The following is a 15,218-nucleotide window of genomic DNA, read 5'->3' on the forward strand; positions in this document are numbered from 1 at the left end:
ACAATGAACATGAAAGATGAGATGGCATACCAAATATAAGATGATATGAAGTTTAGAATATTTATGTTGAAGTTGCCTTCCCAACACAACACCTTTTGTAAAAAAGGGTGGCGGTGCCCACTGCCCACCATGCAAAGTGATGGTCATGCTTCCTTTCTTCACCGTCCAGGCCGTCCTTTTTTTAATTTGTTATTTCTGGCAAGTTAACAATTTAATTTTATTTGCTTACTTTTTCTGATTATTCAAACTTTCTTTTTCTCTTTAAGTTCCTTGAAAATAACAACAATATTTTTATGGTATTTTATATTTTTTTATTTCTAAAAAAGACATTTCAAATTTGGGGGAAATGAAAAAATTTCACTAATAAATAATACAAGACTGCCAAAAAATGGAAAGAAATATGAAGGTTAGAATCAAGAAGCATGATCACGTTTTTATTGTTATTTTATGTACTCTTCTTCTTCAATAACCTGGGTCTGGGCTTCATGGGCTTTAGGAACTGGGCCTATAACCTCACCATTTTCCCTCGGAACTCCAATTAGTTTGCTATCACTCTTCGGCCCATTGGGCTCAACCCCCCGCAAACACCTAGTGACTTCCTCCGCCGTGGTCACGGACCCACCACACGGCTCCTTCCTCAACACCAACTCCGACTAGTATATGCTCCCTCCCTCCGCCTCCTCATTCACACCACCATCCAAACACACCCTTAATTCGAATGTCCCAAATGTCCTTCGCTCGATCTCACCATATCCCTCGCGTGCTTTCATGTCCCATCGAACATTATCATAATCAAACCACAACCGTAGTCATCGTCATTTAACATGGTTTTGAGTTCCGATAGTGGATCCATTTAGGAGTGCTTTATATTTTGACCGGTGAGGTAAAAATCTGTGATAATGTTAGAAGAATTGTGCTAACAAAAAGTGTTTGACATGCCACCATCTCCCTCGCGTGCTTCCACTTGTTGTCTAATCTATAGGTAGTTTTGTCTTAACCCTAAATGTGGAATCTTGTGCGACTTCCTTGCTCATAACCATTGTTCACTATTTACAAGCATAAAAAACTTCCCATACTAATGATCATACTTTGTGGCCATCTAAGCAAGCTTCATAATAAGTCAGTAATTCATATATGATATATATATATATATATATATATATATATATGTATATATGGTCACTGGAGTATATTGATGAAGTAAATATAATGAATACAAATCGCTTTAGTTTTTCTTCTCATCTAGGATGACTGGCAATGTCTTTATATATGTTCGATTTCAATACATTGACTCTCATTATAGTGCAAGACACTTCAAATTTATTACATTCCTAGCAAACAAAGCTAAATCTTGCTTTGTGAAAATAACAAATAATGCCCAATAAACACTTGCATAGCTGAACTTCCCGTACATATTACTGCGGAAGCAAGCGGCACAGAAGCGCACATCTTCACCTGTACCAGAAATTGGGCAACTGGCCTTGCACTTGATGCAGAGACTTTGTTGTGAATCGTTACTCTCAGTGCTTCCTTTTGTGTCGAGTGACGAATCTATCGACTTTTGATTCGGTTCCATTTCTTCTTCGTGTCTGTAGCAGCTATTGGAATTGCAAGCTGAGCCTCTACACGCCATGCTTAAATCTCTCAAAACTGGAAGTTCCCAGCCTTGAGGGGGCGGATGTAGGTATAGCCGACTTGCTTCACGGTTTGATTCCAAATAAACTGCGCGTTTCGGGCTTTTACCAGTCCACTGATCTTGGGCCTATTAAGAAGAGAACTGGGCTAAAAAAGGCCCACTATTCTCATTTCTCTCACACAGTCGCACTCTTTAGAGGGGTAACAAAATTCTGTTCGGTTTGGATGACCGTATTTGTCCGACCGAATTAAATTAAGTTTGTACATAAATTATACTAGTCGAAATCCTGCACGATGCGCGGGTATGCTCTTTTTTTTTGTTTTGTTGAGTTTTATTTGTTAGATTTTTAGGTGTTATCTTCCACAACATCATCGTCATTTTTCGAATCCCTCTTACTTGCAATCTCCCCATCAACAATACCGTCCTAATGATCAGGAAAAAAATGTTTACCATTATTGAGGCAAAGCAATCCACACAATCAAGCATTTTATATGCATCAAGATAAATATAACTCTAGATGCATGAACATGTCACCTCTCCCGATCTTTTCTTTAACATTTGCCTTTTAACATTTTCCTCAGAAATTCGCAAAAACATGTCTAACATTACCGCACAAATTCATTTGCGAGTAATCGTCTTTCTCCAACTTTGTGGAATTTCAAAAGAGTTTTTATATTCAGTAGTAACATATATCAAAACATCTACAACTTAAGAATCTAAAATAATTTTTATACATACTTTGTTTTTCTTATATAATAGTAATACCTCATTGGTTTTCTTTTCTGGTTCTTCTAATTTGATTTAGAATGCACTTGCAACCCCAACCATGACGTCAAGATCAGTATCTAATAAATTTAATATTCTATACTCTTTGTTCCCGTATCTAATCAATCTGTTTCTTTTAGTTGAAACACGTACGAAGAACTTTGAGATTCTTGAGTTGAGGAGGAATCTCAGACGTTGAATCACCGCTTGGGCTATCAGCTGAGATGAAGGTACCAACAATCTTTTGCAACTCTGTATCAAACATTGTGAAAATAGTTTTACTCGTATCGTCGGACACCTGAACCTCAACCTTGAAACTGCAGGAACATGTCTTTCCTTAGGCATCGCTAGAAAACTAAAGCATATCAGAGAAAAGTTATCATAATCTCGATGGGAATACCTGGTAGTAGGAAAAACTGAGTTCATGTTGCATAAATTGTAGCGAAAAAGTAAGAATAAGCTTCTCCTTACAAACCTCGCCTGTAAAGTAAAACCATCCGCATTTATTTTTTGAATTCATGTGATGGTAGCATGAACAGTCACAACAATATAATTGTCCACTTATTTTTCTGGCATCTGTTATTAAGCCAAGCAATAACAAAAATTAGAAAAGCACAAATGCAAATCCATATTGGCCAACCAATGAGAATGACATTAACAAATTCCAAACAAAATATAAGAGCATTATTGAAAAGCAAGGTTCTGGCATGGAAAATTTCTCATTGAATGAAAAATTAGCGCTAATATGTTGATAAATATAGAACAACCATTTATTGATAGACAGAATATGCATAAATCTATTGCACCAAAACCTAGATATATACATAACAAATCATCACACATATGAGATATCAAAAACGTGAATATAAAAATATAATTAGATAACAACGTAAGTAGATTGACAATAATACCAGCAGAGGAAGTTTTGTATTTTGGTTAGCCTCTCAAAACTCAAAGCAGTTTGTGTAGCTAGAATGTGGTGGTTCCATGATTTGCAAAAAAGCAGAAAAAACATTACAATTTACAACAGAGAAGGAATAAAAAATTAAATGATAAGATTAGTTTGTCAAAATAACTTCTCCGTTAGTGCCATGATATTTGTTCCCCGTCAATCATCCTCGATATCTACTTTTCCGTCCATTTTTCTCCTTGCGTAATTGTTCCCTGTCTGAAATAAAAATAGAAATGAATAGCTGCTCAAAACCTCTCTTTTTATTAACCCTTCATGTGATACTGGTCACGTTAACACGATTCACCAACTTAAAATGGTACCAAATTACAGTCACCTGTTACCACATGCACATACTCCACATACATAATTTAATTCATCATTCAACCTCTTTTGTGGGTACCCAATATTTTTGTACAACCTATACTACAGTGAAATCCTAAGAAAATAGCTTGAAATTACAATATATAGAAATTGTTTTAGAACATTTGTAAGTTCTGACGACTCTAGCACCAAATTTATCTTAAATATAAAATCCAAAAGCACGCTATAAATTGATTTCAAGTAAAAGAATCACACTAAGATGACAACATGCATTAAAAAGAAGTTGCAAATAACATGTTCTAAGTTAATCTACATAACACACAAATCTTGGGTTGATGTTGAATTAAAGTTTGGGACCCATTTGGACCAATATGAATAAGTTTTGACGCAATAAGCCCCAAGTAGTGACTGAAAAAAAGTAGTAGTAAATCAAATATCACTAACCTCTTCATCGGGTAAATCATTATGATGCTCGATCAAATTATGATTTTCCACATCTGCCTGCTTGTTTAGTATCATGAGCAATATCCTTTTTTTTTCCTGAGAGTCAGTTCCCCTCCAAAAAGCTAACATTGGGACTATCCATCAGTAAAATTAAAGAAAATCAAGTTCAAACACTAACCTTGAACTGCAGTGGCCAACGGCAAGTCCATTACTTCGCGACCGTCAGCTTCAACAATTTGTCTAATCCACCAGTACCCATCAATCTATGCTTGAAGGAATAAGAAAACATATCAGGAAGGACCTCAATCGGCCAATACATGCATTTGAAAAAAGAACATTATACATGAACTTGCCATAGTATTCGTTGGAAACACGCTGCTGGGCGAAAGGGCCGAAGAGTAGAATTTGATTAAATGGAAAGTTAACAAAAAGCACCAGAACATTAGTATTCAAAAAGGAATTCCGAATCTCAACATTTATAAGGTCAAAACATGGGATCACAGTAGTCATTACGGAGATACAAAGGTGGATAACATTACCTCTCGGAGACTAAATTTCCAATATACTTTAACTTTGCTGGACTTATCAACTTTGTTAGAGAAGTAAAAGGATATGTTAGAGAAGTAAAAGATCTGTATTTCACTATATGTTGATTGTGTACAACATGCCTTATATAGGCGTTGATAAGAAAAGTAAATAAGAAAGAAAAATAATGTCAATAAAGTAAATCAAAGATTTTGTTGATATCTTTGACAAATTCAAAGATTTTGTTGATTTGTCAAAGATATCATTGATATTTTGTTGATATCTTTGACAAATTCAAAGATTTTGTTCATTTCTCAAAGATATCAAAGATTTTGTTGATATCTTTGACATCCCCCCTCAAACTCAAGTTGGTGCAGTAGAAGTAAGCTTGAGTTTGGAAACTAAGTCTCTGAAACGACCTGGCAGGAGTGGCTTGGTGAAGAGATCAGCAGGTTGGTCAAGAGTAGATATTGTCAAAGATATCAAAGATTTTGTTGATATCTTTGACAGAATTGAATAGAAAGAAACCAACAAACCGAGAAGCCAAAGAAGGAGCAGTCCGGCGACACGCACCAAAACCCAAACACAAAAGGATGGGGATCCAGCTCTGAGAATCGAGGCTACCAAAAAGCAAGAAAAAATCCACATGGGAACCCAAGAGAGCAGACAGAGGAACACCAAGACTGCACGCAGAAATCCGGAATGGGACCAAAGAGGGCAAATAGTAAAATTAACAGCAGCAAAACACCGAGAAGGGACCCATCTCTGCACGACAAGACTTCTAAATTGCACACAGATAACCAGAAGATGGCCATCAAGAAGCAGTCAGAGGGCTAAAATTTGCAAGATAAACCAACCTAGAGAAGCCTTAAAAACGCAGCAAAAGGACTCCAAGAGAGGACCGAGATCTTAGCACCAAGAGCGATGGTAGAAACAGCAGGGAAAAGCAGCCAGAAACATGGACACCACCATACAGCAGCAGGAGGCCGAAGGAACGAACTGCGAGGAACCATGCTCAAACTGATGAAAAGGCAGAAGAAGCAATCGGGTCTAGCTAGTGGTCCGAGCAAAGGAGTACCCCTGGAAGAGCACGACTTAACGGCGGAAGGAGCATCGCCACGGAGGACACCAAAACTCAAGAAAAGAGAAGAACATCTCAAAGGAGACCGCAATCGACTGGGGATGGACCCAAAACCAAGATCCCACCTAAGGAGTGTTGGACCAAGGCTGTAATAATATGTGCTGTATCAATGGTAGTACGTACACTACTCTAGAGTGCCTCAACAGGAGTCGCTCCGATACCATGTTAGAGAAGTAAAAGGATATGTTAGAGAAGTAAAAGATCTGTATTTCACTATATGTTGATTGTGTACAACATGCCTTATATAGGCGTTGATAAGAAAAGTAAATAAGAAAGAAAAATAATGTCAATAAAGTAAATCAAAGATTTTGTTGATATCTTTGACAAATTCAAAGATTTTGTTGATTTGTCAAAGATATCAAAGATATCAAAGATTTTGTTGATATCTTTGACAAACTTGATGCTTGACCAATTCTTCACATGGAAAACGTTCAATGTTATCAGACTCATGGGCTTCTAAGGAATCCTCTTTCCTAAAGCATGAAACCTTAGATTTCTGCAAGACATGAAAATCATTGAGTTATTGTGCAAATAGAGATGGAAAAAATTGCAGGGAAAATTAAAACAGAGGGAAAAGGGATATAAACCAACCTCCTATAAAAGGATCAGAAAATCAGTGTTAATTGGGGGGCTTAAGATTTCCATATGCCCAATACAATGCCTCAAAATCGCCTGCTTCTTTCTTCTCGGACAATCCCCCGAGATTCCCTTCTACCTTGCAAAATCAGTGCGGTTTTGAAATCGGTGTGAGACAATGATAGTTCCATTCCTTTGACTGCTATCCAGATAAGCGAAACGGCGGCAAGTAGAAGAGGAATCGTTGAACTGAGAGGGGAGAGAAATACGAAACGTTTGACCTGAACCTTTACTTTTTTTTTTTTGTAATTTTTTTATGGAGAAATCGTGAGAGCGTCTGAAAAAGAAATAAAGGAATTGTAGATAGTCCACGTAGGAAGAAACAGAGAGTTTTAGCAGGTCAGGTGTCAAAAAAATAGGAGCAGTTGTTAGAGCTTCTGCTTTATATATAGGTATAGATATCCGAAATCCGAGTACAAACATAAATTTTTGTCTGATTTAAAATCGCCTCGGAATCCAAACACAGAAATTTTATCCTATGTACTTGTCTGATCCTAACTAGTTCTGCAATAGAATTATCTGCATTGTCTTAAAGTTTTAATCATTAAATTCTAAAAAATATATGAATTCCACACTCATAGACAGATGTATGTGATTAAATTGCCGGGCCTTCTGCTGCAGGCCCCTCTACAGTGGGGAAAAGAGTTGCTCGCTGGACTCATTCACACAAAAAATATCAATTGCTTCACAATTAAAGTCCACAGACTGAGAAAAGAAGTACAAAAGGTGTTTTGCAGGCCAGAGACCCTCCACATCAGTGCAATAAATCATGTTATCCACACTCCACCTCACTCATAGGGGGTACTTTGGGGAAATCCGGCTCAACCAATAAGATTTCAGGAAAGTCCATCGAAGAAACCTCAAGAGATAGATCAAAATTCTCCTCCATTCTCTCTCTCTCCCCACCAAACCTCAGCCTCAAGACTGCAAGAGCTCTTACTTCTCTTGCAATACCCATTTTGCCACGTGTTCCTCCCTTTCACCACTAACCAAAATGACCAACTGTTTCGATTCTCAAAATCCTCCACTAGAAAATATTAATAAACCCACAAGCCTTCCCATTCCAGGAGGAAGAAGAAAGGAGGAGAAACACTGAAACTGTGAATCGAAACACCACCCACAAGGAGTTTGAAGCAGAAACAAATTCATCAATGCCTTTTGTTTTCATGAACTGCTTTTGTTTCTCTCTTTAATTTAGAGACAGAGAGAAACAGAAGACGCTCTTCACTTGCACAGTTTTAAGCCTATTTTTCAATGGCTTCTCTTGTATCTTCAGCATTCACTCTTTCCTGTTCAAAGACAGACCAACTCTCTTCAATCTCTCAAAAACACCACTTCCTCCACTCCTTTCTTCCCAAGAAATCCACTCAAAGCAATTGCAAGCACTACTTCAGAGTCAAATGTGCTGCGATTGGAAATGGTCTTTTCACACAGACCAGTCAAGAAGTTCGAAGAATTGTCCCAGAAAAGAGACCGGACCTCCCTACTGTTAAGATTGTCTACGTGGTTCTTGAAGCTCAGTACCAGTCCTCTCTCACTGAAGCAGTCCAGTCTCTCAACAGGAACCCCAAATTTGCATCATTTGAGGTTGTTGGCTATTTAGTCGAGGAGCTTCGAGATGAATCAACATACAAAACTTTCTGCAAGGATGTCGAGGATGCAAATATCTTTATTGGGTCGTTGATTTTTGTTGAGGAGCTTGCATTGAAAGTGAAGGCAGCAGTAGAGAAAGAAAGGGACAGGCTTGATGCAGTTCTGGTGTTCCCTTCAATGCCTGAGGTGATGAGACTTAACAAATTGGGCTCTTTTAGTATGTCACAGCTAGGCCAATCAAAGAGTCCATTCTTTCAGTTGTTTAAGAGGAAGAAGCAAGGTGCAGGTTTTGCTGACAGTATGTTGAAGCTTGTGAGGACATTGCCTAAGGTTCTCAAGTACTTGCCTAGTGATAAGGCTCAAGATGCTAGACTTTACATATTGAGTTTGCAGTTCTGGCTTGGTGGGTCACCTGATAACTTGCAGAATTTCTTGAAAATGGTATCTGGGTCTTATGTGCCTGCTTTGAAGGGGGTCAAAATTGAGTACAAGGATCCAGTTTTGTACTTGGATAGTGGAATCTGGCACCCTTTGGCTCCTTGTATGTATGATGATGTGAAGGAGTACCTCAATTGGTATGGGACCAGGAGAGATGCCAATGAAAAGCTTAAAGGGCCCGATGCACCTGTGGTTGGGCTGGTTTTGCAGAGGAGTCATATAGTTACTGGTGATGAGAGTCACTATGTAGCTGTTATAATGGAATTAGAGGCAAAAGGGGCTAAAGTGATTCCAATTTTTGCTGGTGGGCTTGACTTTTCAGGGCCAGTTGAGAGGTATCTGGTAGACCCTATTACCAAGAAACCTTTTGTTCATTCAGTGGTGTCCTTGACAGGTTTTGCTCTTGTTGGGGGGCCAGCAAGGCAGGACCATCCACGGGCCATTGAGGCACTGAAGAAGCTTGATGTTCCTTACATTGTTGCACTACCTTTGGTGTTTCAAACCACTGAGGAGTGGTTAAATAGCACTCTGGGACTGCATCCAATTCAGGTGGCATTGCAAGTTGCTCTTCCAGAGCTGGATGGTGGTATGGAGCCAATCGTTTTTGCTGGCCGCGACCCAAGAACGGGTAAACTTAAGTTTCCTTTGTAGCCTTTTGTTTTTTTTCCCTCTCTATGAACTATAATTAATCTATGCGGTAGTTAGCTCTTGTGTTTTCTTTTATTGATATTAGAATTATATTTGCATTTTATGATAACGTTATGCGAACAGTGTTTTAAACCTTTGATGCCTGTTGTTGCATAAGCTGTAATATGCCTCAAGTGGTCAATACACTGAGATCTGTTTCTTAATGGAAATTCCAATGTGTTTGCAGGGAAATCACATGCTCTACACAAGAGGGTGGAGCAGCTTTGCACTAGGGCCATCAGATGGGGTGAACTGAGAAGAAAATCCAAGGTACTTGCCTGAAGTCACTAATTTCACTTCTGAATTTGAATTGGATATTTGTCTTGGACATAGTTGTTTGATAAAGCATTATGTCTCTTCAATGTTAATTCTGTATTAGAAAAGTGGAATAATAAATAGTTTTGAAGAAAACCAGCAGTATAGATTGTCCCTGCTTGCTTTACCTTCTGAAGAAAATGATTCTTTTCCATGGGAGAGAGAGAATTATCTTCCAGCCATGAAAGAATATGGTATAAACTCTTTGAAAAGAAATATACAATGTGTTGCCCTTTAAACTTGTGTTAACAGCAGAATGAAGATCTAAATAGCCTTCATTTATTTTGCTAGTTTGCAACTTGGTGCTAATTTGCTAGCATTTTTTAGGCTTCAATTTCCGCTCGCATTTTGCTATTCATACATGAAGATTAGCTTTTAACCAATTTTAACTATCTATTTCTAATACTTATGATATATTAATACACACACATGTAATGCAGACAGAGAAGAAGTTGGCTATCACTGTCTTCAGTTTTCCTCCGGACAAAGGAAATGTCGGAACAGCCGCCTACCTGAATGTCTTCTCGTCTATTTACTCAGTTCTAAAAGAACTTAAAAGAGATGGCTATAACGTTGAAGGTCTTCCAGAGACTTCAGAAGAGTTAATTGAAGAGGTTATTCATGATAAAGAAGCTCAATTCAGCAGTCCAAATCTGAATGTTGTATACAAGATGGGTGTGCGAGAATACCAAAAACTGACTCCATATGCTACTGCATTGGAAGAAAACTGGGGAAAACCTCCTGGTAATTTGAATTCCGATGGAGAAAATCTGTTGGTTTATGGAAAACAGTATGGTAATGTCTTCATTGGTGTCCAACCAACTTTTGGTTACGAGGGCGACCCTATGCGGCTACTTTTCTCCAAATCAGCAAGTCCACATCATGGGTTTGCAGCTTATTACTCCTTTGTTGAGAAAATATTCAAAGCCGATGCAGTGCTTCATTTTGGCACTCATGGTTCTCTTGAATTCATGCCTGGAAAACAGGTGGGGATGAGTGATGTTTGTTACCCTGATAGTCTCATTGGGAATATCCCAAATGTATATTACTATGCAGCTAATAATCCTTCAGAAGCTACCATAGCCAAGCGTCGGAGTTATGCCAATACGATCAGCTATTTGACCCCGCCTGCTGAAAATGCTGGTCTTTACAAGGGCCTTAAGCAGTTGAGTGAGCTCATATCCTCTTACCAGTCCCTCAAAGACACAGGGCGTGGGCAACAGATTGTGAGCTCCATTGTCAGCACTGCAAAACAATGCAATCTTGACAAGGATGTTGACCTTCCTGATGAGGGGGTAGAAATCCCTGCAAAAGACCGAGATCTCATTGTTGGAAAGGTGTACTCAAAGATTATGGAGATTGAATCCCGACTTTTACCTTGCGGGCTTCATGTCATTGGTGAGCCTCCATCAGCAATGGAAGCAGTTGCAACCCTAGTCAACATTGCTGCATTGGATCGTCCGGAGGAAGGGATATCCTCTCTCCCATCTATACTAGCTGGGACAGTTGGTAGAGACATAGAAGATGTTTATAGAGGGAATGATAGAGGAGTCCTAAAAGATGTAGAGCTTCTTCGTCAAATAACTGAGGCATCACGTGGTTCAATCTCTGCCTTTGTGGAGCGAACAACTAATAAAAAGGGCCAAGTTGTTGATGTGGCTAATAAGCTTAGCACAATTCTTGGGTTTGGCATAAACGAACCTTGGGTGCAGTACTTGTCAAACACAAAGTTCTACCGGGCAGACCGGGATAAGCTGAGAACGGTATTCACGTTCCTTGGGGAATGTTTAAAGCTTGTGGTTGCTGACAATGAGTTGGGAAGTCTGAAACAAGCATTGGAAGGAAAGTATGTGGAACCAGGGCCCGGTGGCGACCCAATCAGAAATCCAAAAGTGTTGCCAACTGGAAAGAACATTCATGCACTGGATCCACAATCTATACCCACAACAGCGGCAATGCAGAGTGCAATGATTGTGGTTGACAGGTTGATTGAGAGACAAAAGGCTGACAATGGAGGAAATTATCCTGAGACAATTGCTCTTGTTCTTTGGGGAACTGATAACATCAAGACCTATGGTGAGTCCCTAGCTCAGGTCATGTGGATGATTGGTGTGAGGCCAGTTGCTGATTCCCTTGGTCGAGTAAATCGCGTGGAGATAGTTAGTCTTGAAGAGCTTGGAAGGCCTAGGATTGATGTTGTTGTCAATTGCTCTGGAGTGTTCAGAGACCTCTTCATCAATCAGGTATTTATTATGATGAAGCACTAGTGTAGCAGTCTAAAAGATATTACTGTACTTGAAATCTGATTTTCGATCTTTATTTTGTGCTGTGTTCTCTGTTGATCATATTTTGTGCCACATCCTTTTTGTTGACAGATGAACCTCCTTGACCGTGCGGTAAAGATGGTTGCTGAGCTTGAGGAGCCAGAAGACCAGAATTATGTGAGGAAGCATGCATTGGAACAAGCCAAGACCCTTGGCATTGATGTTCGAGAAGCTGCAACTCGGATATTCTCCAATGCCTCAGGCTCATATTCCTCGAACGTAAACCTTGCTGTAGAAAATTCCTCGTGGAATGATGAGAAACAGCTTCAAGACATGTATTTGAGCAGGAAATCCTTCGCGTTTGATTCTGATGCCCCTGGTGCAGGCATGATGGAGAAACGAAAAGTTTTTGAGATGGCTCTAAGCACAGCTGAAGCTACTTTCCAAAACCTTGATTCCTCAGAAATCTCACTCACTGATGTGAGCCATTACTTTGATTCAGACCCAACAAATCTAGTCCAGAACTTACGGAAAGATGGAAAGAAGCCTAATGCATATATTGCTGACACTACCACAGCCAATGCCCAGGTGAGCAATGTGAAATAAATGGTCTCGCCAATAATAACAACGCTTTCTGCATTTACATCTATCTTCATAGTGTCATTACAATTATAAGTTATTTGTGATTCAGAAAAACACCCAGTTATCATCTCTTACTTCTTAGCAACCTAAAAACTTGTGTTTATGCAGGTACGTACACTTTCCGAAACTGTGAGGCTTGATGCCCGAACAAAGTTGTTGAACCCCAAATGGTATGAAGGAATGCTGTCTACGGGGTATGAGGGCGTCCGAGAAATTGAGAAACGGCTTACTAACACGGTTGGTTGGAGTGCAACATCAGGCCAAGTGGACAACTGGGTCTATGAAGAAGCTAACTCGACTTTCATCAAAGATGAAGAGATGCTGAACAAGCTTATGAGCACTAACCCCAACTCTTTCAGGAAGTTGCTGCAAACATTCCTGGAAGCCAATGGACGCGGATACTGGGATACTTCTGAGCAGAATATTGAGAGGTTAAGGCAGTTGTACTCTGAAGTTGAAGACAAGATTGAAGGGATTGATAGATGAACATAAACCCTGATGTTGAAATAACATTCTTGATTCCCCTGAACATCATTCTCTTTAGATGGATTGAACTTTCTGGGAATTTTGAGATGTGTATTCTTTGTTTATATGCTGCAGAATGTCATTTAATCTAATTCAAAACGGTTGTTCAGATGATATTTCAACACATCTTGCACTTTGTACCACTGTGAAAACCTCAATAAAGTAAACAGGTTGCTTCTCGATGGCATAAACAAAATGCACATCAGCTCGTGAAGATTCACCACCAAAACCCACAAAAACCCAGATCAAAATCCTAATCCCAATTACAGCTGCGAACGTCCACCGCTTCTCTGAGGCCAAATCCCTCGACTTCTCCACATAATCGTTACAATCTTCTTCTTGATCGCCACCGTCGCCGATCTTTTCTTCCTCCGAATCAGTTGCGATACCGCCGCATTACTATTCTCCAGTCCAAAGCGCAGGAATCTCTCGAGACAGTTCAACTTCCTCGAATGAATTGGAACTTGTCTCTTCAATCACTAACAGGTCTTCTCCTTACGCCACCTTCTGATATGAGAAGTGGATTGTCGTCTCCGCCTCGGATTACCCGTCAGATTCGTTTCGGAAGCTGGTGAAGATCAAGGGATGGCAAGTACTGGCAATTGGGAACTCGAAGACACTTAAGAATTGGAGCTTGAAAGGTATGATCTATCTTTCCTTAGAGCAGCAAGCGAGTTTGGGGCTTAGAGTGGTGGATTACTTACCTTATGATTCTTATGTTAGAAAGAGTGTTGGATGCTTGTTGGCAATCCAACACGGAGCAAAGAAGACGCCGATGATCGTGGGGAAGTGATTGATTGAGATATAGGTAAACATTTTGATGTGGAATTTATTGGTGAGGATGCTTGGCAAGAGACTATATTGCAGTATAGCCATGAAAATCCCTTTAGGACTGTAGTGAACCCTTATATTCATTTCGGTCAAAGGTCAGTTTGGCCCAGAGGTTTGCCACTGGAGAATGTAGTTGAACTACGCTGAGGAGTTTTACACTGAGGTTTTTGGTGGGAAGCAATATATACAGCAAGTGATTTCAAATGGGTTTCTCGATGTTAGTGTTTTACTTTACCAGGAAATGAGGTTTCGAGGCATTTGATATCAGGTTTGGTGAACGTGCCCCCATAAGTGGCATTGCCACAAGGTATGATGGTGCCAGTGCATTCGTTTAACATGATTTACCATTCATCTGCATTTTGGGCTTTGGTTTCAATTAGTTCAATCGCTTCTGATGTTTTTAAGGGGTTATTAGGGACAAAGGCTTTTGTGAGAGATGGGTGGTTATGTTGTGGTGTATCCACCTACAATTCATAGGTATGATAGAGTAGAGGCATATCCATTTTTGGAGGGGAAAGATCTTAATGTTAATGTTGGTCGATTGTCAAGTTCTTGAATTCGTGGATGTAAAATAGACACCGGTTGTTTGAAAAGATATTGGAGTTGAGTTACCCTATATGGCAGAACAGGGGTTCTAGACTGAGAAGTTTACTGCTGCTTGGCTTCAGGATTTACTTCCTGCGGGTTACCAACGGCCAAGATTAATGTCTCCGGAATTGGATCGGCAACGACCTGCATTGGTCATGGAGATCAGAAGGAGTTTATTCCTCAGAAGCTACCTTCCACATATCTTGTGGTCGAAGAAACAGGGACTGTTATGAAATTTGGATTTTGATGAGGTGGAGGAAAATTTTCGGAAATGATGTGCTCATTATGTTTTGGAGTAGTCTGGTGGTACATACTGCCCTTGAATGGAGTTTGCTCTATGGAAGAATATTTAAAACTATGATTATATTGTCAGAGCAGAAAAATTTAAATCTTGCTGTTGAAGAAGCGAAATTGGACCAAATGTACAAGTAAGTCACTGGCATGATCGCTTCTTGCCTTTTGCTTTGTATTTATTTTTTTGTTCCGAATTGCTGAGTCTATGCATCTACTTCAATTGTTTGATCTGTTCCTTCTTGGTAGTTGAGGAGGAGGGACTTGTGCAGGTCGAAACTTTCATCAAAACAATGCTGTTTACTTGGGTATTTTGGACAAGTTTGAAGCTAGGTTTATCTGTTATTCTCAGCCTTAGAATTTAAATGAACTAACGAACTGAGTAAATTACTGATTTTTTTCGGGCCTTTAATTGTTTATTGATTTTACACTTTTGTCTGGCCCTTGTTCTGTGTGTAGGGGGGTACGTTCGTTGGAATCTCATAGAGCCAATGCGCAGAATTTAGACACATCTTACTGCAGTGCAACAACCTCACAGGGCATTTGTTATTATTCAGTAGTTAGTTGCAAATTTAATGTACATAAACATTTGGGTTCAACCAAAACAAATCATATAGGGAAGTC

At 39.4% G+C, this 15,218-nt stretch overlaps 1 protein-coding gene and 1 pseudogene across 1 annotated transcript; both read left to right on the top strand.

The window, feature by feature from the left end:
- The first annotated feature begins 7,489 nt into the window (after positions 1 to 7,489).
- LOC120013278 (magnesium-chelatase subunit ChlH, chloroplastic) lies at positions 7,490 to 13,020 on the top strand. The gene is made up of 5 exons (XM_038865032.1): positions 7,490 to 9,079; positions 9,326 to 9,408; positions 9,894 to 11,696; positions 11,829 to 12,305; positions 12,468 to 13,020. Exons 1-5 carry the CDS (start codon positions 7,675 to 7,677, stop codon positions 12,843 to 12,845), a joined length of 4,146 nt encoding a protein of 1,381 aa, XP_038720960.1. The 5' UTR covers positions 7,490 to 7,674; the 3' UTR covers positions 12,846 to 13,020.
- Positions 12,961 to 14,776, top strand: LOC120012445 (annotated as a pseudogene).
- The last annotated feature ends 442 nt before the right edge of the window (positions 14,777 to 15,218 follow it).

Source organism: Tripterygium wilfordii, chromosome 13 (genome assembly GCF_013401445.1).
Source record: "Tripterygium wilfordii isolate XIE 37 chromosome 13, ASM1340144v1, whole genome shotgun sequence".
In the NCBI taxonomy this organism is placed as follows: Eukaryota; Viridiplantae; Streptophyta; class Magnoliopsida; order Celastrales; family Celastraceae; genus Tripterygium; species Tripterygium wilfordii.

Coding starts and splice junctions, on each gene's coding strand:
- LOC120013278 (XM_038865032.1), top strand. CDS start 7,675: ATGGCTTCTCTTGTATCTTCAGCATTCACTCTTTCCTGTTCAAAGACA. Junction 9,409..9,893: donor AACTGAGAAGAAAATCCAAG/GTACTTGCCTGA, acceptor CATGTAATGCAG/ACAGAGAAGAAGTTGGCTAT. Junction 12,306..12,467: donor CTACCACAGCCAATGCCCAG/GTGAGCAATGTG, acceptor GTGTTTATGCAG/GTACGTACACTTTCCGAAAC.